This window comes from Gallinula chloropus (genome assembly GCF_964237585.1).
Source record: "Gallinula chloropus genome assembly, chromosome: 1".
NCBI lineage: Eukaryota > Metazoa > Chordata > Aves > Gruiformes > Rallidae > Gallinula > Gallinula chloropus.
Window position 1 is genome coordinate 41,202,429 of NC_140085.1, and position 27,363 is coordinate 41,229,791.

At 40.5% G+C, this 27,363-nt stretch overlaps 1 protein-coding gene across 1 annotated transcript in view; it reads right to left on the reverse strand.

Annotated features, from left to right (window-relative positions):
* Positions 1–20,400, reverse strand: part of CTTNBP2 (cortactin binding protein 2) — a gene marked incomplete at its 3' end in the record, with an annotated part of 85,304 nt that extends 64,904 nt beyond the window's left edge. Inside the window, exons 1-2 of the mRNA XM_084278497.1 lie at positions 20,326–20,400; positions 8,345–8,452 (exon numbers count right to left, since the gene is read on the reverse strand). Of these exons, the coding sequence (XP_084134623.1) occupies positions 8,345–8,452; positions 20,326–20,394 (177 nt within the window). The 5' untranslated portion in view covers positions 20,395–20,400. The remainder of the gene's footprint in view (positions 1–8,344; positions 8,453–20,325) is intronic.
* Between the last annotated feature and the right edge of the window lie 6,963 nt (positions 20,401–27,363).

The window sequence follows — 27,363 nt, forward strand, 5'->3', positions numbered from 1 at the left end:
GCCCCCAGCCTGGCAGTGTTCAAGGCCAGGTTGGATGGGGATTTGGGTAACCTGGTCTAGTGGAGGGTGCCCCTGCCCATGGGAGGGGGGGGGAACTAGGCGATCTGTAAGCTTCCTTACAACCTAAACCATTCTATGATTTTAGGTCACAGCTGTATTATTCAGAAAGATCACAGAAACCAAGGAATAGCACCAACATGATGCTGGATTTTTTTTGTTACTTTTATAAATAGCATGTGTATGTCTAATCACTAGCTTCTGTTGGATGATGCAGGAAGATCACACTAAGATGGGAGGAATCAAGTGGGAAAGCCAAAGCAATTATTCAAATAAGCCACAAGCAGAATACTTTCAGTTTAATTAGTAGTTACATGCCTGGCAACAATGAAGATATTCAGATCTCATGTGGAAAACAGTAAGATACTATTATCGGCTTGATAGTCACTGCTGGAAAAGACAGAGTGAAAAGGATTCCTGCAATACAAAGCCATAGAGTTTTGATACTAGAAAACTAGTCTTGTAGTTTCATACTTGTAGCCTACCAAGTTTAGGACAGCATGGAACAAGTTTATCTATCCAAGTAGTGAAGCTTAAGTTTAGTAAAACGAGACATATACAGGACTGTTTTAATATGGTTCACCAAAAGTTTTGCTTTGCTTAGTGCTCAGTATCTCCCCTTGGCAAATCACAAATAACTATCACAAGGAGTGATGTAACACTACCGAGAATGTATTTTGTCAGTAGCTTCTAGAAGAGGCCTTTATATGTGCCAAAATACCAGGGTCCCTCAGATCAACAAAGTCAGTCAGTCCCTGGGCTCGTGCTGCTACATCTCTGACATCGGTTGGAAAAGGTAAGACGTGCTTCTATTGATAATGGAGTGCAAGAAATAAATGTGTTACTAGAAGGAAAATCGAAATATACTTCACTTGATACCTTTCATCATGCAAAGAAAGGCATTTATTGTTAGTTATCCAAACTTACAGAATTGTTACTACAAAAAACGCTGAATATAATATTTTCAGAGGCCTCTGAAATGATCTTTTAAATAAGAAACTATGTTTAAAGCCAACAAACGAATACTGTAAACAGTACTTCCAAATTACAACGTGGACTCTAGGCTTATCAAGGTTAAGTTATAAGGTCCTTTAATCTTACAACATTTCCTGAAGCACAGTGGTAGGTTTTCCTGGTGTTAGGCTTAGTCATTTTGTGGTCATGTAATAAAAGCTATTTTCTTACACTTTAAACAGTCACACAGCTCTCAAAAATTGAGGTCCACACAGATATTTACTAGAATAGTGTTATTTTCTGGAATTCTTTGACAATAAAGCAGTGTATCAAAACATGACAAGTAATTATATAAAAATAAATTTAACTGACATAAGCTAAAAAAAAAATACATAACCCATGATCAAGATGGGGTGTGGGAATCAAAATTCGGGCATTCTTTAAGGTTGTATCTAACAAAACTTTTTCTATTAGAGAAATCGTTCCAACTTAAACATTGAAAAATCATTTCATCTACTAACCTGTCTGAGGTTTATTCCTAATTCATTGTTTCCTAACAATCAATTTTAAACAGTTTGCAATATTAAGAAATATTAAGAAAGCAAAAACTTTAAAAAGAACCAGAATCACAGGACAGGTAAAGACAAAGTATATTTAAGAGCAGAGGAAATGCACACACAATCACAAGTCAGTAAATCAGAAGTAATGATCAGATGAGCAAGGACACAAACTATAGATTGTTACCACCAAAAAATTTAGTAAAAATTGCAACATGAGAAAACAACAGCACAAGGAAGGCACTATCTGTTTCATGGGTCACTTCTGCCATCAAGGCCAAAACCTGACACCATACTGTCTATAGCAACAACCTTCTGTTACAGTTTAACATCTTCTGCTCATCCTTCTATCTAATCACCATTTTTCAAAGACACCTGCTACGAAACAGGCTGTCTTGCTGGCTGCCAGAAACCTCTAAGGCTGCCTTCTGTGTGCTGTTAGCTTCACTGTTTGCTAACCAAAGAATTCCTAACTATAGCAGAAGTTCAAATTTGCATGTTAAAATTCCCAACTTTGCACAATTACTGCAGGGAAGGGTCTTCATAATTTATAGGTAGTGCAGCTTCCTTTCACAGATTACACATACATGCAATTTTTCTTCCTATCAATCAATTTGAGAATAACTTTACAAGATGGTCTCATTCCCTTTTTCCTGATAGCTCACAGGTTTCTTCCCTTTTAATCCTGAAGTTCATTCTAGCAAGTTCATTTTCAAGGAACAGCTAATTCATTACTGAAAATGCAGAGCCAGGCATGAAAAGCTCCACATTTTTGCATAGTTATTCCTGTATGCAGGCCTGTCAAAATTCAGATTCAGAAAGATAGACTGTACTTAAAATTCAGGCAGAACTAACTCCCACATCTGAGATCTTTTTATTCTCATCTTTTTATAAACTTACATTCTTTTTATAAACTTGAATTCTCCAAGCATCTAATGAGTTCTGATTTTCCCTAACAACTCTGTATTCTACAGTTCATATATAGTGTTCAATAACAGACACCACAAATCCCTGCCCTTCCTTCAACTAAGGCCCTACTAACAACAGCCTGACTTTTCTTACCCAGTTGTCTGGTGTGGCTTTAAAACACTGAAAAAAATCTACAACCAAAGTCACCTTGCTGCTGTCTCCTGACCTGGCCATTACATACACAGAATCTCTTGATTCAGAGCTCAGAGAAAAGACATAGCTCCTCAACAATGTCTCTGACAATGTAGTCAATTTTAATTAAACAAAAATATATCCATTGTTGGTATTGACAAATCTTTTAGCCATTTTGTTATTTATTGGTGATTGTTCCCAACAATCCAAAAAAGTTGTTCTACATCTACGCAGTGTGGTACAGTAAAGGGTCTAGTAGGATAAGAGCTTCCACTTTTTTTGTTCCCACTAATTAACACATACCATAGAAGCAAGAATAACATAAATTTTCATCTGACTATTTACACAAAGTTATTAAAAAATAAACAAAAATCCCAACTATATTTGGCTTTAGAATTTTTGATGAAAAATAACCTATTAATGACTTAGCTTTATGGGGAAATCACCACAAAGCAACATTTAGTATTTGCAATTCCATACTTGACAGCTAACACTAGTACTTCAATTCATCATATGAGGGTCAATGCACTTTAAAAGCTCTTCTAGAAGGCAGGCAGATACACCAACCACTTTAGGGCTGGAGGGAAAGAAAAACCCAAACCTGCACCAAAATAACCCCAAAACAAATGAGTGCTGTATTTGAGGTCACAGCTGTGGGAGGCCAGACCTGTGCTTTGATTATGTGGTCACATTACCTCCACATTAGTAATATATTACCTGACCCTTATTAGAGGCAGACAGTTTATTAGGATAATTGAGACAGACGGAGGCAGTAGCTATACTTTGGTCTCCTTCCTTTTTAGCTATATGTATTCCCATATTATTTCTCATTAATGAAGAATCTTTAATGATTTAAATGTTAATCTGAATTTAACTTTAATTGCAATGCAACCCTGATCATGGACCTACTAAAATAAAGAAATTACAGATTCTTTAGAATATGTAAGAAGATTCTAAAACCAACTTTAGTCTTTTGGTGTAGGAGCTATACAAAAATCAGAGTGCTAATGAGAAACATTTACATAAAGATCACCTCCTTTGAGGAGCATCCTGATGCTGCCCTCCACAGCCAATTAACTGTTCACTTGGAGAATAATTCTGACAATTCGACCGATAGGTGTGACAAAGGTCTGCTCTTCCAAGGCCGTTGGCCCTCACAGTGCTGAACTTGTCCAGCAATTTAAATTACTCTGGTTGATCATTACTGTAACTTTTTCAAGTGTGAATTTCTCCAACTTCCAAATTCCAGATAGCCAATGCTCTGCCCAAAAAAAAGAACTAGTGCTCAAATAGCGATAAATTCATCAATATACTGTGAGTGCTGTATTGTACCAATCACAGCATACTGTAACAAATTTATACATGTTAAGGGCCGAAATTCCCTCAGCTTTCTATGTTTATGTCAAAGCACCACTCAGCGGATAAGGAATTGGCTGGATTGTCACACAAAGAGTTGCGGTCAATGACTACATGTCCAGTTCGAGAGGAGGGGTGTTCCTCAGGGCTTGGAACTGTGACCAGCGCTGTTTAACATCTTCGTGGGGAACATGGACAGTGGGATAGAGTGCACCCTCAGCAAGTGTGCTGATGACACAAGCCTGTGTGGTGCTGGTGACATGCTGGAGGGAGGGGATGCCATCCAGAAGGACCTTGACAGGCTTGAGAGGTGGACCTGTGTGAACCACATGAAGTTCCACAAGGCCAATTGCAAGGTCCTGCACATGGGTTAGGGCAATCTCAAGCACAGGTTGGGAGAAGAATGGATTGAGAGCAGCCCCGAGGAGAAGCACTTAGGGAGATTCGTGGATGAGCTCAATGCTACCTTGCAATGCATGCCTGGAACCCAGAAAACCAGCCATATCCTGGGCTGCATCAAAACAAGTGTCACCAGTAGGTCAAAGGAGGTCATTCTGCCCCTCTGCTTTCATGAGACCCCACCTGGAATACTGTGTCCAGCTCTGGGGCTCCCAATACAAGAAAGGCATGGACATGATAGGGTGAGTCCAGAGGAGGACCACAAGGACGGTAAGAGGGCTGGAGCGCCTCTCCTGTGAAGACAGGCTGACAGAGCTGGGATTGTTCAGCCTGGGGAAGAGAAGAATCCAGGAAGACCTTACTGCATCCTTACAGTATGTAAAGGGGGCCTATAGGAAAGTAGAGGGACTGTTTACAAGGCCATGTAGTGATAAGACAAGGGTAGTGGACTTACACTAAAAGGGGGTAGGTTTAGGCTAGATATTAGAAAGGAATTCTTAACTATGAGGGTGGTGAGGCACTGGCACAGGTTGCCCAGAGAGGTTGCAGAAGCTCTCTCTGTGGCAGTGTTTAAGGCCAGGTTGGACAGGACTTTGGGCAACCTGGTCTAGCAGAGCGTGTCCCTGCTATGGGCCAGGGGTTGAAACTAGATGATCTTTAAGATCCCTTCAAACTCATATCATTCTATCACACTCTGAGCTGGAACAATATTCAGTGTAAAGACTTAAAATTCACTAATTGAATCTTTTGGGAGCATACTAACAAACTGAAGCTTTTCTTTATTCTCACTGGACTGCACCTTTTGGAAACTAGAATTTAAATAAGCAGAAAAAGTTACACAACATCTTAAAAGTGCTAAATGAGGAGTTAGCTATCTTCTCTGATGGCTACTAGCACCAAGGGAAATTAAACTGAAAGTCATAAAATACAAATTCATTTTATGATACAATGAATACACTGCAAATGAACAGCCAGAAGACAAGCATCTGGAGACAATACAATTCTGAAATCCAAGGGCACTGTCTCCATATCAGAAAAGCGATGTTACAACATGACCAGCTGATACAGGGTATCATTTTAGAGTTTAATTTCTTTCACCGACACTTCAAACTGCACATAATTTTACCACTATTTTTTTAAATAACAGGAAAAAAACCCCACAACCCAGAAGTCACAAACTCACAACGCTCTCAGAAGAGTATTTAAACTTCTTCAAGCTATTAAGTAGTAGAGTTTGCTCCACAGGTAGGACTGAGGCTCAGTCCACAAGAACAAAGACATCTTATGTGTTTTCTGCTTAATCCATCAGAACCCCCCCCAGGCAAATCACACTTTTACAATATATCAAGAAGCACGAAAGTGTAATCCCAAAAAAAATTTTCTAAAATAAATTAAATTCATTGAAAAGAAGATTTTTAAAGTGATAACTCCATAATACATATGTACACACTATAGATGGCATGAAAAAAAACAAAACAAGTAAGGCACAAGTTCCAACTCTTGTATCTTATCCAAAAATATTGTTTCTGCTCCCCAGTTCTTACAGGAGAGGTATTTCCAATAGATACATAAGTACTGTTTATTGCAAAAATTTTACAACTGCACAGTTGAACCCTGCAAAATTAGTATGGATAATGGCACACACATTTAGGAATGATATATTATTATAAAGAAAAATCTGAGATAGCCTCAAGAATGAACAGTTACGTTCTAAAAGAAGATTAAAAGATCTAGTGCTCTAGACTTGCAAAAAGGCCAAGAACATATAAAACTGCTCAATACATGTATATACCACAGTGACTTAAAAATGACAGGAAGAATACTTAATATGGAAAGACAACAGACATATTACATAGTTTAGGGCTGGCCATTATCAGGCTTTGACCTCTCACAGAAATTGGGCTTTGAAACAGCCCTGCAGTAGTAGCAGGCTTAAAAACAACAGCCTCCCCAAATATGCACTCACAAACTTTCCTAATTTTGAAATGGAGCTTGATCAGTTTTTGAAGCATAGGAAGTGTTCTCCCTTATATGAAAACCATTTCCTTCTTGCTTTAAGGATACTTGCCAATTTGTTGAAACAAATCAAAATACCAAATCTAACATAAGTCAAATGGAATTCTCTTTTATGAAAGACCTTTATTTGGTTATCTTGTAGCTTATTTTGTGCACTGCTTGGAGACTCCAGCCGCTAATACTGCTGACTTGTGGCTTCCCAAGTAAGAAGTCAGAAGATCCAAAAGTATCGTGTTCCAAGATACCAGGTAACAGTCCTCCAGCAGGTATAACTTCCAAGTTTCCCGGTACTAGTACAGCTAACCAGACAAGCTTCCTGGAAAATTCCATGTGGATTTTGTTTTGAGAATTTTACTACAAAATACGGGAACTCGAAATTGAGACACAGGAGAAGAGAAAAAATGAAAGCCAAAACTAAGCCAATTCTCAACATTTATATACCTGACTTGAAATTGAGCTATTTTTTATACTGATTTATGTTAGTCATCAAAAAACAACTATGTACATACTATCCATTCAGCAGGTGCATGGCAATCTGATGTTGACTTTTTCTCTCTTGTGATAGAAGCATCCAGAATGTTTAATGTTTACTGTCATTAATCTCCAAAGTTAGAAGAGTCAAAAAGAAGAGATTCTGGATGTGGTGTGCACATTGTTTTCCCTTTTACAAAACCTTAAGTGTCAGTCAGGGGAAAATAAGAATTCCTAGGCCGGGCCAACAAGGTGTGGAACTCCAGGGCAGCACATTACAACATATACATATATTTGAAGGCCAAACACCACACAATTTCATATTGCAGTAATCCCCAAGAAACATACTGCTTCCTATGTCTTACTGTCATTGCAAACTGGAAGTTGCATTTTATAACACAAGTCTATACCTATAAAGTCTTTAGTTATTAATGCAGGTACACTTGCATCAAGTGATCTGAAACCATCACAAAACAATCTAAATTGAATAAAAATGCATTTTCAATTGTTACTGTGACATAACAAGAGGAAAGTGTTCCCACACTACTTGATAATCATACATACTACTAAAAACTAGTACTAGATGTATTTTATTACCTTGAGATTTTGCTTAAAGGACATAATTTCCTTCTACCCAACTATGAAGCTATAAATATTTTCAAACCATCCAAGGCTGTTTTCCTCCCTAAACCTGCAGTCTGTTTGGCAGTTCTGTTAAATTTTATTCTGTTCCAGATCAATTTTAATGTGATTACAGTAATAAAAAATTATAATCAATTAAAATATAGGTTTGTATGTACATTTCCAGTCAACTTTCTATGTTGCCTTTCAGCCTGCAATTTTCTGAAGCAGAAAACCAACCTTCACATCTGCCTAGCAATGCAAAAACCTAATCAAGCACTTCTGAGTGCTGTTTAGAGTGTATATTCCATATTTCACCTTTTATTTTAAATAAAAAGGCAAATAAAAAAAAAAAACACCACAAAATCTTTTCTCTAAGTGGATGCGACCACCCAATTTTATCCCTCATTCCGTCTCACAGGAAATGAATCCATTGAATAGACTAGATGCTGAAATATGTAGAATGTTAGAACAAACGATTAATGGACTGAATTTTCATTGGAAGCTTTTCCTTCCTTTCACAAATAATAGATTCTACAATATTAAAGAATTTAAAGAGGAAGTAATTTTTCAGTTTTCACACTCATTTCTTGGAAACTTTGTTGGTGTTTTATACCATAATTACATAGAATTACTGACCGGCAACAATTAAGCATGAACACAGTTTGTCATTAGTGAGATTTGGGCAACCTAAAACTTCAAAAATCACAATTCACTCTTCCACTAATAATATTCCATGCATGTTATAAAGGAAGTGGCAAAAGGGAATTAAAAAGGAAAAGAAAGCAAACCACGACAACCCAGCAACTTACCCGCAAGGCTTCAATTACAAGGTCTCGTGCTTCTAGTTCGCCTTCCATTATACTCAAAAGCATTCGCAGTTCTGGCTTGCTCAAGTTATCCACATCAAACTCTCTTTTCTGTAAGAAACAAAACACTGATCAACACACTACCTAACCAGCTGCAACAGTTACTGCAGATCTGAAGTAGAGGCATATCAGCATCCTAACCATGGGTTCATCAAACACCTGTAACTGTGAAAAGTTGAGGTGACTCTATTTGTAGTAGACAAAGTTGAAATTGATAGCAAAAAGCCTGATTCTTTTTATTTAAAGTGAAGACATTAAAATCCCTCCAGTATGACACTTTCAAACCCTACACTGTTGCAAGGAATCAATCCTGTAAACCCTTGTGATAAGGGTGAAATGGGAAAGAAACTAACTTTCTGATTAGCAGTTCCCATATGCAGCCTCACAGAGACTGACACGATTCAGTAGACCTGAAACAGCACATCAGAGATGAAGGCAGGAGTGGGTGAACAAGCCCAAATCACAGCACACCAAATTCAGCGTAACCTGTGCCTCACTTGCAAACCACTACCGAGTCATCACAGTATACTGGGCTGAGTGCGAATTTTTGAAGCACAATTTGTAAAAATACATGAAATCTTGTCTGTGTGCTTTATTTGAAGTCCTGTTCATTTGGCTGGAGGCTACAGTGGAGGTTTAAGAGACACTGACAAACCACAGTTCATAACAACAATATCTGCTCACTCCACAGTCGCCTGCCTAGATCAGTGCAAGTCTGACTTGCACCCCTAGCAAGACAGATCACTTAGCACATATATAACACTGTATGCTGGGAATATCAGTATGGCTTCTGTAAAACCAAAGCCATCTCACAAACTGTTACAGTTCTGTAACAATGTCAATAGACACATTTGTAAAAGGAATCCACTGGATACTAATATATTTGGATTTTCAAGAATTTTTGGACAAGGTTCTATATCAAATATTAGTACAGAAATTCCTATCCAACAGTATGTATGAGATGAAAAGACACTTCACAGATAGGAAGCAAACAGTATGGGTAAGAAACACTTTTCAAGATAGAAACAGGTAAGCAATGGGGCACCTCTGGAACCATTTTTATTCAACTTGGTCATCAAAAACCTTGAAAAAAAGATAGAGAAGTGGTAGTGACATCTACCTCATGTGGGAGCTGGCACATAATTCCTCACTTACAAGGATGACATCTACATTTTGCCAGTATATATAAAACTCTTGTAAACCCACATCTGAAGTACTGCATAAAGTCCTCATCTAAAGGTACAGAATTGGCCAAATAAAAGGATGAAGAGAGAAAGAGTATTATAGAATCATAGAATGCTTTGGGTTGGAAGGGGCCTCAAAGAGCATCTAGTTCCAACAACCTTGTTCACCAGTATCCACAATGTTCACACAAGCAGACACTTAGTGAAAACAGAAGGGCATCATTTTATGGGAGAGAAAGTAATATTTATTCCATGTGGTAGATTCATCTAAACAGCTTGATTTCCAATATGCTACTCACTGCAAAGGAAATATTAGAGTCCTTGCAATGATGCAGATGTGTCTCTGAGCAAAGCTTTAAGATGCAGACCCTCAGCTATCTTCAGTGTAATCACTGCCCAATTAGCTAAACTGTATACAGATACACTTTTTATTTTCCCTGGAGGATGTGAAATCTAAGAGTTCAGCTACCCAAGAGCTTAACTTCATTGCAGGAAAATCCAATAAAAATTAAAGCATATACCAATTCTGCTTTCTCAAAGCAAAAGGATGCCAAATCAGGTCTTCTTCCCTCAAGCTAAAAGGCCATTGATCAAAACTACCCAAAAGCTTTAACTGTATTAGATTTACTGTGTTCCATCTTTACTTTGTAGCTAAAACACACAGAGGTCCACAAATGGCTAGTGAGAACCTTAGTTCTTTGCATATAATGTACAGTGGATTGAGCTGCTTAATTTAATCAACAAGAGGAAAGACTTCTGTTAAGAGTAACTGTTTCGGGGACAGGGCCATCCACTCTAACCAGTATTTCTAGACTGAACAATAGTTATCCTCTATTTTTGCTGCCTGGGTCAGCTATTCCTTTAATCCAAAAGACAACTTTTACCCTCCACGCTAATGGATCAAGAACAACTGGTTTCTCTGGAGGCTTTTTACCCAACGTATGCTGCTGCAGCCTCTCAGAGTACTCCTCACAAGTCTATCCAGTGTTCACCACTATGTGGACATGTATAAAGTAAAAAGTGACTGTACATTCACAGTTCCATATGTAATCTAGTGTCAATAGACTAGGTTTAGGGCAACGAGGCTGGTGAAGGGGCTAGAGGGAAAATTATATGAGGAGCAGCTGAGGGAGCTGGGGATGTTTAGCCTGGAGAAGAGGAGACTGAGGTGAGACCTTATCACCGCCTACAACTACCTGAAAGGAGGTTGTAGAGAGGTGGGAGATGGTCTCTTCAGCCAGGTGACAGGAGATAGGACAAGGGGAAATGGCACAAAGCTGTGCCAGGGCAGGTTTAGATTAGATGTTAGGAAAAAAATTTTCGCTGAAAGAGTTGTTGGGGCCTGGAACAGGCTGCCCAGGGGTGTGCTTGAGACTCCATCCCTGGATGTGTTTAGAAAAAGGGTAGATGAGGTACTTAGGGATATGGTTTAGCACAGGACAGGAACAGTTGGACTTGAGGATCTCAAAGGTCTTTTGCAACCTTGTGATTCTGTGATTTTACCTTATAGGCTGCATGAGTTTTCACTCTCAACGCTTCTAACTACTAAATTTAATTCAGTCAGATAGCAGGACCTGCTTATCCATGCCCCTTCTATGAACCACTTCATAATATCTAATAGTTCAAAGGCCGCAATTGATTTACTCTTATAACTTCCTTTATAATAAAGAAAAACTGTCTCCATTTTTCAGATGGAAAACTGATGCAGAGATTTTTTTTTCCAAACATCATGGAAAGCAAGTAGTATAAAACACAATATTCAGTTACAGCCTTTTAAGTCTCCATTCAGTGGTTTAACCACTAGATTTTTTCCCATTCTAAAATGTACTTGCCTCCACTGACAAAAAAGGCACCCAAGGTTGCTGACAGACAAGGACAAGGCATCCACAAAAGTGCAGTGCAAGAACATGATCCTACTCTTTTCTCCATGTGAGTAAATTCAGCTTGTCAGGAGGTATAACACAGGGTAGCTCTTTGTCAAAAAACTGACTGTACGTCACAGGTGAAATTTTTCATCTCTGCAGTCTTCCAGAAGACATAAATGAAAACACATTCTTTACAAACCAAAGCCATTCTTCAACATATGCAAGGCAGTGCTGAGCTTTTTTAACTATGCATCTGATCAAGCAATTAAAGTAATTTTTGCTCAAGTACACATCCTGAACTAGAACATATGAAAGGACAGCAACAACAAGCAATTAGGAGTGTTCTCTGGTAATTTATAGTTAGATATAAACACCAAGAAATGTTAATAGACATACCAACAACATATTCAACTTGGGTTTTATATTTTTCATTTTTAAAAGTAGGAATAAGACCTAGCAAAACCACTTCATATATGAACAGTTCTAGCATATCAGACTGAAAATCCACTTAGGCAAGCACCCTGTCTCCAAAAGCAGCCAATAATGGATGACTTGAAACACGTAATGGTACTTCCCAGAAATACTCTCCCAGTTTCCAGAAATCTTCAGCTTATGCACCTTTGGATATATTGTGATTTTTTTCATGTAATAGCCCTTGGCTGACATACCTGGTAAGAATTTACTCTCTGTGTTTTTGTATTGCTATGAAATTTTAGCATCCACAACTTTCCCCAGCACAACTACATGTTTTACGAAGAACCACCACCTTTGTTGTCAATCTGTCATCAGCTACTTCTGTTTGATGCCTTCTGATTTATTAAGCACTGAAAACATAATCTATTATTACCCACACTCTCTTGCTACAGGCTGTATCAGACTGATCTTTACTTACATACAAAGAATAAACAGAACCTGCTGAAATGGGTATCCAAAATCAACCAGAAGATACATACAAACAGAAGATGTGAAATAGAGAATTTAAGAGCTTCTTATGATGAAAGAGAAGGCTATCATTTTTCAAGCCTTTTTTATTAATAATTTTATGCCAAGGGAGGCTTTTTTATTACACTTTTATCTGACAAGTTCCAAAACTGGAGTGGCCACCTTTTTCCAGTACTTTAAACCCATCTTAGATTTGTTCAGTATGGATAAGCAATTTTGAATGCCTTCATACAGGGTTAGAGCTACCCTAAGCTGAAGAAGCTACCCATACCTTCTCCCTGTGCTGGTCTCTGAATCAGCACCTATTGAGCTACGATGTAACTTATAAGGTAGTTTACCCTAACTGGACCAAAAAACATAGTTTAAAGATTTAAGATACTGTCAAGCATAGTTATAAAAGCATTTCTAAGATATGAATAGATAAAGCATATGATGAAACAAAAATATTCTTCCTCTTAAAGCACTCTCAGCCATTTTCTGGGGATCAAGATGTCAGTCATGGCATACTTTCCTAAAGCTTTTATTCAGATGGAGCACTGTTTGCCTAAATCATAGAGAAAGCTGTTGGTTAGACCTAGAAAAGTAAACTTCCTACCATATTCCAGTGGGGCAGTAAGTCTTAGATCTCCAGAATATAAAGACTGCATTAGTAGCTCATGGTTTATGTCTCATCTGGGGTTTAGCTACAATACCTTTGGTAAAAAGCCAAGCTGTAACAATTTAACCAACAATTTAACAACTATGTAATGGAGCCATCCATTACGTTGGTTTTATAACAGAGATACATGAATGTGCTGCCCGAGGGTGACATTTGGCATAAGCAACCAAAACACAAGAGGATGTTTTTCTCCACCTCTTTCAGATTTTAAAATGTCTGGTTTATTTGATTTACAAGAATAAAACACTCTAAGAAGACTACAACTTCAGTCCTCTGTGTCTCTAAAACTCCACATGTTATTTTTCAGATCTTTTTTATAAGGGGTATATGTTGCTTGGTAGCAAATGCACTGACAATAGAGCAAACAGCTAGGTAACTAAAACTCATTTAGCTACCTGTGCATGCACCACAAAAAGAGTGCAGTCAAAATGATAACCTGCACTGCTTCAGATTAAGAGAAGCTCTACCACGAACCACAATGAAGTCAACAGCAACCCTTCTGAACAAGAGAGAGATGACGTAGGGCAGCAGCAATCAAACTAGACAGGCATTTTTCCACCTCCATCATCTTTGAAAAAGATGGAAAGAAGGTAATTGGAAAGTCACCAAAAAGCACAGGAACAGAAGGGACTCTTTCGCACATGCACAGCTATTTAGAGCTTAGAAAGAAAAAGTCGTTAGGGCTACATTTATCCCACTGCCCTCCCTCAAAAAAAAATAAATAAAAAAACCCCACCAAAATTCATGTGAGGGACTGGCAGTGCCAATAGTTTAGTTTTGCTGGCCTAGTCCAGCTAATAGTACCGGCAACTTGAGGAGCCAAGAGTGCTGCTCACTGTGCTACCACAGCAGCTGATGCAAACTGCTGTCTCCAGTGGAAGTCTCAATAGGTTAAGTATAAAATCTACAGCTTTATACTTTCCTAAACTGAACAGAGGCAAAAAATTATACCTGTGGATTAATCACAATGGAAAACAAGCTCCTTCCTGCTTAGAAAGTGGTTACGCAGCCTTTCTAAAGATGGAGCTGGGTAATAATCCAGAACTTGGGAAAGAAACCTGTGGAGTATAATTCAGGGCTGAAGAGGAAAAATAGGGAGGGCATGAGAAGTATTAGAACAGTGTACAGGAAAACACATAGGGGAAAGGTGTCAAAAAAAGAATAGTCCTTTCAAGAGGGAAGGGAAAGGTACATATTTTATATTAAGTTCCATTAAATACACACAAGAATCCTTCTGAGGTTTCAGAAAGCAGACTTCCAAGATGAGGTTCTAAAAATAAAAGTTTTAATATCATGATGGCTTCACATCTGTCGGAACCATGAAACAACTGCATCAGGGAAACACAACCCTGACTTGTGTATTTTACACCAAGTATGCCTCACAGGTAAATCCCATCTGACCAAATATAAAGACCTGTTTTAACTAATTCTATTTAGTTGTGTACACAGAAGTATCTGGTGTGACATGAAATGTCCAGGGCATCAGAGTTATCTTTTTGGGACAGGTAGATATGACAGAGGACTTGGGAAAACGATCTGTGCCAACTGGACTGGTAGCAGGAGGCCAGCTTGGATACCCCAGAGTATCACATATGGGTTGCTAAAGGAAGCCCCCAGGACAGGGGGCTAGGAACCTAATCCCTTTATTTTCAGTGGAGAATGGATCAGCCTAGTCAAACACCCAAGAAAGCTATTCAGCTAATGAGCCACAACTATTTGTTCATGACTCCACTGACTGTACTGGTCAGATTTTCACTGACTGTGATAGGACATTAAACACTATGCACACATGTAGGTATGTAAATTTAAGTGTCTTGAACCACAACCATACCTCCCAAGACTCAGCTGCCCAAGTCACTTCACTCAAAACCAGGGAAGCTTCTCAAACAAAACAAAGATATACATTTATAACCACTTCATCAACTATAAAAGGAAGTTTCAAGACATAGCTCAACATAAACATGAGGTAAAATTAGTCCTAACCCTTTTCTAATAAAGAAAACGCTGCAATAGAAAGTATTAAAAGAATTGGTTATAATATCTAATAGTTCAGAGAAAACCACAATTTATTGTTTTGACTATGGAAGGCTCTTTCTTTAGTCTGAAACTAGGGTAAGAGCCTGTGACCTCATGTTTCTCGAGAAATTATCTGATTCAAAAATAAATGCCCCTTTCCCACCCCATCCAAGATGAACAGAAGTAGTAAGATGTGACCTACAGAAATGTTCTTGGCAACAGAAACAAATATGAAGGCAGAGAAATATCTTTCAAGTAAAAGCAATTTTGTGGAACTTGCTCCTCAACTAAGACCAGGTTTCTTGCTGAAGAGAATATAATCCGATGATAACACCCAAGACTTGTACAAAATTTCATACCATCATATGAATGATCATGAGGGATCATGAGGGGTCAGGAGAGGACTGTAGAAGAATTTAATTATTGCCCATCCATTAGCTCAGTGACGTGCATTGGATTGCTCACCACATGACATTACCTGTTTATTCTGTCCTCCTCTCTCTCTGTGGGTTTCACAAAGGTATTCTTTAAAAAGTATGGGGGAGGTTTTGTTGAGTTGCTGTGGGGTGTTGTTTGGAGTTGTTTGGGTTTTTTTTTTTGCTTGAGCTAATGGCAAAACTTTTAACAGCTTCAACATATACCTCAAAACTGTGAAATTTATTTTGGAAGCAAAAAAACCCCAGCCCCCAACCTCTGCAAAATTAGTAAGACACTGACCTTTGCACATACCCAGATATTGTCACAGCTGTTGAAACATGGTTGCCATCTATTAACAGCCACAAAGGTACTTAGTCTTTTTTTTCATTTCAGTGCAAGTTAGGTAACTCTTATTTTAATTTTTTTTCTTATGGATCTAGGCCCACAACCATTAAATAACCATGTTTAAACTCTTACTTAAGTTTAACAGGTAATTTCTATTCAGAAAGTTGCTTTCAGATAACTCACTTTTAAGGACAATAGTGTAGGATTAAATCCAGATACAGGGACATGTTCTTGCATTTATCTTTAAGTCTTCCAGAATTTTACACCTTACCCTGTGCTACAACAGAACCAAAAATCAATGCCCAAGAAAACTTTAATCCACATAACACAGAGGCACTACCTCTTCCCTAAACCTATTTGACAACTCACCATTTACATATACAAGGGTTACACAGGTATTGTAAATCAACTGCTCTCTCTCTTGGGTAAGAGTGGGTTCAGAGGCCCACTTCCTGAGCGCCTTCCTCCTCGTGCCAATTTCCATCTTTATTCCTTTCTTGCTGTATCACCTCTGAGGCCAAAGCAAATGAAGTCAAAGCAGCTGGGAAAACAACAGAACAGTACTGCATCCTACAGATTTGCACCTCTATGCCACTTTCACACATCCAGCTCATAGCACTGCCTCTGCTCTTCACCTTTAAGGACAGTGTGACAAGTCCACATTTGGAAGAGAAAGGAACCTTTAGAAAGTGGACTACATTAAATGGCGCTTTTTTCTCATCCCCAGGACCTTCACAAGAAGATCAGAGAGGCTGTGCTGATGATTGTGGACTAGAAGGCACAGAAAAGACAATGCTATAGTTTGGGGTTGGGAGAGGCAGAATGGAGGTTTGAAGATCAAGACCAAACTTTCGTCACAGAGGAGCCTCTAAGACAGAACCATGCTGTCTCTGTATCTCACCTACATGTTGGAACGCCACAACAGCACCGCACATCTGACTAGATGAAAATAACTCCTCTGAACAATAACACTATAACCAAGAACTTGTATTCAGATCAGGAGCAGTAGTTAATCAAAGTGCTTTTGCAAGTTACCATTTTCTGGTATGTAGTCCCTAATGAGAGATACAGTCTTTGCTTTTCAAGGGTTATGGTCTCATTTTCTGCTACTTGCAATATTTTTCACAGAAGAATCTTTCCAACTGATCGGTATCAGCCTGTACAATTGTTCTGATCAAACTATTATTTAGCATTACCCTATATTGACCAGAACAGCAGTTCTACTATAAGCATTCTTTCAAATCAATAGATAATGAACATACTAATCTAATCATAAAATCCTACACACTATTGTCACAAAGTGTCAAGGAATTTCTCTCCGTTTATAATTTTTTTAAAATAACGACAGGTTTTTTTTCTGTAGTGCAACTTTCTTGTACTGTTACTTGACCCAGAGCAACCCAGACTGATCCTTTCAAGTATGCATCATCATCCTCAATGACATTTTAACCAATGAAGACAACATCAAAATCCCTACTCGCTTTAGAGTCAAGATTCCTCTCTACCAATATCCTCTGTATGTAACAGCTTTACAAACAGCAGAAGGTACTTTTCAGAGAGAAGTAACATTTATGCTTTTGATCACTGGTCAAACAAAATCAAACGGAGAAATTTTACTGAATAATTTTTGAATAACAAACTTTGTGTTTGATGTAACAGTATTTTCATACGCTTTGTTAAAGCTACACTGACGCTACAACGTGTGACAAGCCAGCCCTCTACGCGCAGCAGGCTGATCTTCAGTGTTTCAACAAAAAGACTGTCAAATTGGATTATTTCTTGCTATTATATAATCATTATTGGTAGACATTATGCAGATGGAAGTCATTCAAAGATGTTTTAAAATACACATATATGCTTTCTCTCAATTCGCGTCCAAATTGCACCAACACGATTTCACTGGCTTCAGTGCAATCAAGCTGTGCAGGTATGAAAAAAGGTCCAGAACTGCTTCCCTGCCATTTTTCCTTGTCATCCTTACTATGATAAAAGTACCAATATTTTGTGGGAAAGAAGTAGTGGGCTTACCAAATGCTGTGCTCCATCCAAGGAAACTCAGCATAAGAGTATCAGCTTTGCTCCTAAATGTAATACACTATAGAACAGTCTAGGCTTTTTCAGTCCAATTCCCCGGTGAATGGAAAAAAAAGGAAGGAGGGGAGCACTTTTAATCCTTCTCTACAGTGCTTCTAAAAGCAGAAAAAAAAAAGCTTATTTTCCAGTGATGTTACAGTGTAACAAGATGCAGTAACAGCATTTAGTATCAAGAAACCCTAGTGCACTCTCCTGCCTCTTACAACTCCTGCTTACACCATACAATTTTCACATTAACTTATCACTATCACAAATTCTGTTCTTTCAGTTTTTACTGTGCCACTTGTACAATCAGGATTCTGTGAACTGGAAAAAAAAAATCTAAAACTCTACTGAAAACAATATTTCCTTATAAGTTGAAGTTTATCATGACTTACAAGACAGTCACCTGAATGCTTACTGTCATCCTAAAAGGAAGATGAATTCATAATTCTGTATCTTGAGTTTAAAGACAGAAAATAAGTTATTCATACTAATCCTTCAAAAGGAATTTTGGAGTATTGTGCGGTTTTTTAATCTTTTTACTGCAAAGAGTTCTTTTCATTTTCCTGTACAAGAAAGAAAATGAAATAAATGTTTATTTTGGTGAAGAAAAAAAGTAATATTAAATATTTAATGACTGAAGGCAAATTAAAAATATTTTTTAAAATATTTTGTTATTGCTTATGTGTAGCTATTATTTTTTGTTAGGGAGCAACACAAAATTTACTTCCTAGCCTGTCTTCAGTTTAAAAAACAAACAAAAATTTAAAAGCAGTGTAGATCTATCACTCCCACCTTCCACAGTAGGAACACCAAATTGCACGAGTGGTTTACACTGCACTGCCTAACACGACAATACTGGAGCGCTACTTCACACCGAGCTACCCGTTCTGAGTTTTTAAAACTGAAACCTAACGCAGTATTAATATGAGTATGCTAAAGAATTTTGTAAAATGATTTTTTTACTCAAAACTAGGGCTTTAAAGTGTTTAACATCTTGCTTTTATGAATTCTTACTTAATAGTCATTTATGTCATGGTTATATTGTTTTAAAGACAGTGATGTTACAGCTATTCACTGTGTGAGGTTTACTTTTTTAAGTAAAACTTAATTTCCACAACACTGCAGAAACTAAAACACACAAGGAACAGGATTTTAGATACGAATTAGCGCCTGTTTGAAAGAAAACAAAATAATAATAATGAAAAAATGCCAGCAATACCCTCAAGTTGACAGAAACAGGTGTCCCCTCGCTTCGGGGGGCCATCACCTTCAAAAAACGATCCCACGCAAAACGAGCGGTGTTACAAGGGTGTTACAGCCCTAAACTTCACACGTCGCTACAAGGCCGAGCACTTAGAGCCTGACTTTGGCCCTGGCCACCCGTGTCTCACGGCGGTTGTCAACCAGGCGATTAACACAGGCCGATTAACCCCGGAGGGTCCGCAGGCAGGTCTGGGATGTGCCGGGCGAGGGAGAGCTGCCGGGCTGAGAGGGGTCCGCCGCCGAGGGGCCGGGGGGCCACCCGAGGGGGTGAATCCCTGCTCACCTGCCAGAGGGTCGGGGTGAGCAGGAGAGAGGAGCCCGCCGCTCGCCAAGGGGAGCGCGGGCTCCACCCGACACCGTTTTACCCGGCTGGCACCACACACGCCGCGTCCCTCCACCTCCCCAAGGCGCCTCACCCACCCGGTGACGCGCCGGGAAGAGGGTTTCTGCTCGTTTTTTCGGGGTACTTTATGCGGGGAGCCAGATCCTGCCCCTGGGGCGCAGGCCCGAGGAGAGAAGACGTCTCCACACACCGGGGCTCCAGGCAGGGACGGGCAGGGAAAGGACGCTACTCAGGTGCCGAAAACGCCACACGGGAGGAAGGAAGGAGAAAGCAAGCAGCTCCCGGAGGGCACGGCAAAGGGTTAAAGATCAACATTTCCCCCCCGCCCTGGTCTGACAGGTCCCTGCGCCCCGTCCGCTGTCACCACCTCAACCCGCCCGGAGAGACCGGGTGCAGCCGCCCTCGCTGTGGCAAGCGGCGGGAAAAAGGGAGGTGGGTGTGAGAGCAGCGAGATCGGGGAGCGGACCCCTCACTAGCCCCCCTCCGTGCCCCCTCACGGGCGCCGCACGCCGACATCGCGTCCGGGCAGCGGGAAGGAACAATGGGGTAGAGAACCCGCCGCCCCCGTTGAGGGGACGAGGAAAGGCGACAGGGAGGAAGACTCCGCACCCCTCTCTCCTTCTCCCCCGGGGCGGGACGGAGCTCGGCTGCGGCTGGTCTCGCAACCGAGCCCCGTCCCGCCCCGGGGGAGAAGGAGGGCGGAGGGACGGAGCTCGGGAGGCAGGTCTCTAAGCCCCACTTCGTCCCATTCCCACGGGGAGCCCTCCTCGTCCCGGCTGGGTCGAACCCCCGTCTCCCGCCAAGCCGGTTACCGCTGCCGTGGCCGCCGAGTCCGCCCGTTCGCCAGAGCCCGGCTCGCCGCTCGCGCCCTCCGTCGCCATCTTCCCGCTGTAACGGCTCCGGCGCGGAGAGCGGCGCGGAGCCGAGTGGCGGCCGCCGCCGCCGCCAGGCGCTTAACCCCCTCCCCGCCGGCAGCGAGCCCACCGGGAGCGGGGGCGCTTAACCCCTCCGGCGCCGCGCAGGCGGGGCTGCCGAAGCCGAACCACCCCCTTCACCGGCCGAGGCGAGCGACTCCCGTCGGCGGGCGCTCGGGTTTCCCCACCCACCCCCCTCCCTGTCCGCCATAAGGCGGCCCAGAGCTAGGCGGAGGAGGGGGAGCGGGACCCCGCCGCGGGCTGCCGGCGCGCAATGGTGACTGAGGGGAGTGCCCCCTTCACTGCGCTGCCCGGGCCCCACGCAGGCACCGCTCTCCTCCCTTCCCTCCCCCCATAACTTGGAAGCAGGAGAATGAAAGGAAAGGTTATAGATGGGACGAAAAAAAAAAGGGGGGTGGGGGGGGGTGGAGAGAAGTGTTTTCCAGTGGGTTTGGCTCACCTGATCGGTGAGATCCCTAAACCAGCAGAAGCCTTGGAGGGAGGGGCAGCTCTTTGCCTCTTGTGGGGATGATGACAGAAGAAGTCACCTCTTCTTTTCCATCCCTCGTGGAGGGGCTGGGGGGAGGACATTTCTGCCAACAGCCCTTGATTATTTTCAAGGCAGGGTGGCTTCAGACTCTGTGTGAAGGTGGACCTTCATCCAGGCCCGGTGTGTCAGGCACCTCTCAGCCCCAGCCTGAGACCTTTGCTATTCCACACCCGTACTGAAGCAGAAGCCTGTTCAAACTCCTCCAGAGGAAGGTTTTGGGCCGCATAGCTGAACCCACACGCAAAATGTCACTCCCAGGAGTACCCCCATCTGTGCCACTGTCTGCCTATATAGGATGTTCCTCAAGGTCTTGCCTCACCCTTTCCTACTTCAGTGAGAACCTACCTGGTGAGCTATACACCAAGGCCAAGACCAAACGTTACTCTCCCCTGGAACCAGCTTACAAACCATTATAAGCTGAATTTGCAGCACTGTTTACAGCCACATACACCTTCACCACCAGCAGGCTCCTCTGAGCCTTGCCAGTCTCCTTTCACGGAGCTACTTCAGGTTTAGGTTCATGCTGAAATCCCTTGGCACCATGAACAGATAGAAATGGGCTGATGCCTTCGATTGATCAAAGACAGCAAATGTTCTAAGCATGCCATACCCAAGAATGTATATAAAAACATGAGCTTTTTCACCTTTACATTACCAGAAGGGGAAACGACAAACAATTAGTAGAATAAACTCCAACTGTAACGTAAACGTACACTGAACAGAGTGAGGAGAAGGCGGTGTATAGGATCCATTACAGGGCATATAAAATCCAGTCAAACAGATCCTTTCTGGTTTTAGGGTTTGTTTATCCTTAAAAATTCTCTAGCTTTCCTCCTACTCAAGCTTTATACTTATTATAACTATAGTGAGTACTTGTGTCCTTTCCACCGCCAAAGCTGAGAAACTTCATTGATGACACAGAGTCTAAACCAACTTGTTTTTCTCAGTTCCTGTAACTCTAACACCATTTAATTTGTCTTAGATTATATATTTGCTTGCTTACTTTATTGACAGCAAAATCCCATACATTTCTCATATTTATTATTTATAAAATGCTGTGAGGACCATGTGGTGCTTTGCCATTGAGAAAATGGAAAGTCATTTCTTTCCTCTGGACTTTGTCATACTTACTCCTCTCCAAAATGGTTTTAAATACTGAAGTTTTTTAACTGGCTTGAGAATATTTTTCCCCTTATTGATTCCTGTCTATCATTGCCAGTATTTCCCTGTTGCATTAGAATCATCTGCTGACCATCACAGTTACTTATGTGTCCTATGCACACCACATACTACTATTTTTTTTAACTGCATCCATATCACAGCAATGACGTAGCAAAGGCTGCACCATTTATCTCTTGCTCTGCTGAGATCATAAACTCTGGTTTAGCTGATATTTTATCAATTACCAAGTGTGCATTTATCAAAATAACAATGAATATTAGATTAGTCATAGCTTTCCATCTCAGACTTGAGAACTGATCTCGCTTTCCTCATCTGAAGATAAATTTAGAATGCTTTCTGAGAGAGATGGGGGTGCTCAGATCTCAGCGAGCAAAAAAGTGATAGGATAGATGGACCAGCAACACTTCAGTTAAAAGCCTGCCCCCAGACAAGTAATATCCAGCTCACTGTCCAAGCGCTGGCAGCAGTTTGACCTGATGTGGTCAAGATGACAGGCATGCCTTTGAAGGGGGAATGATCTGTATTTCTCTATGCCATGAAATGAATCGTCACAATATTTTGAAAATATTATTGATTTTGGTAATTGTATGAACCTATACTGTGTGTTTGTGTTTCTTCACTCTTTCCCCTAATGACAGTAATGAGGCTTACTGTTGGCATGAGAACACTAAAATCCATATTAGATATGGCCAGTTGCTACTGGGAGTAGATTCTAATGCTGTGTAGCAATTGTTGCTGCATTGTCAGTGATGGTGTCAGGGCCCAAATGTCTGAGGTTTTGCTGCATGAAGAACACCTTTAGACTTGGGATCATTGTCAAAGTAGGAAATGGGGTTTTTCCCTGATTGTTAGTACTGCATCATCGGACAAGGTCTTCCTTATTCTCTGGTTAGTCTGTTTATGCTACTCACATCCTCTCTCAGAACTGGCTTGAAACCCTCAGTAATATAGCATCTACACACATAATAAATGAGTTTAGAGAGAGGGACAGCATGATTTCGTGACTGCTCCCATAGTGCATTGTCATTACTATGCCTGTATGATACAGGGTAAAACACCTCTTTAATGCATGGCTAAGCCAGAGCCCTTCTAGGAGAAGAAATTGCCTGTGCTTTTACAGATAATTTTATCACTACAGTAAGCCAAAGGGGTTGCTTTTCTCAGAGGAAGGGGCTCACTGTTTTACTACTAGCACGTAGCTGGCAAACTGAGTGCAGTTAACTCTTTTTCTGCTGTTCCAGTTTTATTTGGCTTCGGTGACATAAAGGAAAGGCCAAGCCCAGGAGCAGACCTCACAACTGAGCTTTAAATGTATTTCTTTCCTATGATTAGAGAGTTGGCAATGTGCTGCTGCAGTGGAATGTCCACACCTTACAGGATGCAGCTGCTGGACTGAACAGTGTTCATTCCCTCCATTGGCACACAACTGCTCTGATAGAAAATGCATGCCCTGGCTCTCCATTGCCAGGGAAGTAAACTGCTATGTATCTAAATCATACAGCATACATACTGAGGCTTTCCCACCTTGCTACTAACTACTTGCATGAAACAAAAATTTAAAACAGTATTCACCATTTTCTAAAAATAAGATGGTGACTCAATTTGAAGCAAGCAAGAGACACTGAAGTCCCAAGATAAATTTTTTCCAGAACATTGGAAATCTGAGGAAAAAAAGTAATTAATCATTGTACCACTGCAGTCTTTTCAAAGGTCACCACAGTGCTAACTTCAAGCATTTCTGCTATCAGCCTCATCTAGGACTCATCAAGCTAAGTCAAACAACAAATACTGCACCGATTACATCTTTGGGGAACTTTGGTCTTGGAGATCTGTAAGCAATGCAGATCCTTCTGGTAACTGGGCCACTAGCTAGGGTTTTGTGAAGAAGGGATTGCTTTCTCTGGAAGATGGCACACTGCTGCCTAGGTGAAATTCAATAGAAAAAGAATCAATATTCTAGAAAGCGTCTTAGGTATTTCTGGGCTTGTTGAACTAACACTAAAAAGAAAAGTAAAAGGGAGATAAAAATCAAAGAGTTGAGAAAAACATGAAATCTCCAGTAGGCATCACCAGAAGAGGTGCTTTAATTGACTATGCACAAGGAGCATAGCTAATAAATAAAAAGTGTTAGAACTGTTGATTCATGAGCGTAAGTTCAACAGTGCTGCATATTACTATAAGCTAGTGATGTGATTCGGTCACTGGAGTGTTGAAGACTGGCTGTCATCTGCTTAGAGAGGCACAAGTGGACAAGAAGGGAAAACACTATCAAAATAGACTGTTCTGTGTGTCAGCATTACTGACATCTCAGGGAAGATTTTTTTAACTTTTATTAATTGTGTTTTAATATTTAAAACAAAGAATGATGTATTAGATACCACCTGCTGCAAACCTCACATCATACTAAAGAACAAATTGAAAGACCCTTAAGCATATTTTACACAGAGAAGACTGATATCATTGAGTCTTCACCTTGCATGACATCATTCTGCCAATACTGCAACATCCTGGAAATGTCTAAAAATTGCAAGTGACAATTTAAAAAGTTAACCTTGAGCTGGAGGATTTTAAATGAGACCTCATTTTAACACACAAAGTTGGAAAGCTAGCTCCAACTGGAATCTAATATTTGAACATTTGCTCTGCCTAACTTTTAGAAATCTGAGACCAGAATGGAATCCAGAAACTAAAAATGGGTACAGCCTATGAATTTGAAATGTTTATTTTAGAGAAGTCTTTCAGTCTGTGTTACACAAAAAGAAAAGATCACACACTGATGTCCCTGAAGTTGAATTCTCTAAGCTTCTCCAAGGGTCTATGTGGTAATGTCCAAAAAAGTTGGATATTTGATTGTTTTGCATGTGTTTTCCAATGAGGAAGAAAATCAGTTATCCCCATTTCTGTTGAGGCAAAAAAGAGTGTACAGCTTTTTAAATATGAGAAAGGCATAGGACAGTTAAACCTATCAGCCTGAAAATGTATGAAAATATTCAGGAAAGCTAAAATCGCCATCTTATTTCTCAGTTTTTCAGGGTACTGGTGAGGAATGTGAAGCAGATCCACAAGAGATTGCTAACTGAAGCAAGAAGGGTGCAGGAACCCAGAATTCTCCGAACTGGTTTCCCTGAGCAGGCATGATGACTAATGTACTTATACAGGCATCAGCACTTCCAAGCAAAGAATCGCATTTTTTGCCTGGACACAGGAGAAACGCATTCTGCTGTGATCCTGTTGGCTGTAGTGGCAGGAGGCAGGGGAATTCATGCCGCAACTGCCAGACGTGGAAGAGTTTGTTCCTTCCCTGGCAGGAGTTATGCAGTGATCTGCGATGCTGGGAAGTACACTACCTCATTTTGGAATTTCATTCGTTGCCCACAAATCATCACACCGTCAAATTGTTTGGGTTTTTTTCTTCAGTGATTGTTAAGTCACTTTATTACAGAATCTCTTCTTTTTAGTTATTTTGTTTGGGATTTTTTCCTTTTTTTTTTTTTTTTTTTTTTTTGAGAGAGAGAGCATCCATTGATTGCTATCCCCACTGGTCTGGCATGTCTCCCTTTTCATTACAGAAAAGGTTAATTTTGAAATTTTCTTATGTTGCTGACACCCCATGAACAAAATTGGATCGCTAAATGCTCCCCTGTAGGGATGAAGCTGTACCACTGCCAAAATAAACCGCTCTATCTTAGAAGAAACTCGGCTGGAATTGAAATGATAGTACACACAGCGGAGGCTGTCCTCTCTGCCAAAGCTCAACTATTGCTCCGAGACCTCACTGTGCAAGTGCAGCACTGTATGTGGCGTTCAGCATGTGAAGCAGCTTCAAGAGGACCTTTACTCTATAGCTGTAGAAATAAAGTATCAAGGGAGTTTAATCAATTTGTTGGCAAGGAGGATCGGTCTCGCTAAGGTGGTAACTACCTTAGTGCTTGGATTGAATTTCCCTGTACGGGGACTAGGTAATGAAACGTTGTTTATATTGAACTACCCCACTGGGGAGAAATTCCCTTGCTAATGAAACAAAACTACTTCAATCGGGTGTTAGCTCCATCACTGACACTGTAGAACCACAGCCCAGGAGAATTAGCTCCTGTGCTGCTGACACAGAACAGAAATCGTTGTGCTGAGGAGTTAACTCCCTCCTGGAAAATGAGCATTTGCTAGAAGAAAGGAACAAATTTTCTTCCCTGTAGGAAAGTGAGGCATTTAGTCACCGATGCAATTCACTTTATCTGTACTCTCAAAGTTGAAAAATAATTCTGTGCAAAGCCGGGAGATCTGAGTGTGTGTGTATGTGTTCCAGAAGCTGAACTAATACAGTCACATGGCCAAGACTCATAGTGACCTGAAATAAAGATACGGAACTCGTGTGTGTGTCTGTGGTTCAAGTTTATGGGTAAAGTAAGTGCTGACAAATGTTTTAATCAGGAAAAAACTATAATCAGTAAAACAGACTTTCATTGTGAAATCACAAGTAAAGAAAGGTGACATTATAATTCATATGGCATTCAGCATGTGTGCAAAATTCACTTATTTACATGTAAATGAGGCAGACGGAGGAAAAGCAATGAGCAGGAGAGAGATAACCCTGTCTAGTCCTTCCTGTCAAGCACAAACATCTTTCAGTGTCCAACTGCACGGAAATCTTTAAGTCGGGGATTAGAGATTCTGCTTTTGCTGTACTGTTTAAATTCTGGATATCCGTAAGATTATCTTTCATTAGAATTTTGATCAGCCTATACCTCAGGATCGAGATACATTACGCCGCCACTTAGATTACATGGGACTTTGGTCCCCAGTGTATCATTTGCATACCTTACTGGGAATTAAGTGGGAATGAAATTGAGAGAGGATGAACTAGCTGTGTTGCAAAAACAAAAAGAGCGTTTAGGCTTCCGAGTTTCATCAACTCTCAGTGGATGCTGGGGACTCTCCTGCCTTCTGTGCCTTGGCAATTCCCTCTGAGATTTCAAGACTGGGTATGAATACAAAACCAAAGCTCTACAGAAGATCTGCTGCAGCCAGAAATCTGTATGAATATAATGATTTTACAAAATATCTCAACAGACTGAATAATCTTGCTGCAGGACAAAGGCAGGAAAAGAAAAAGGAAACTCAGTGGATTTGGAATGAGCAATATTTATGTAATATTTGATCTTTGTTATTTGAAAACAACTATGAAATATGATTCATAGGAACACAGG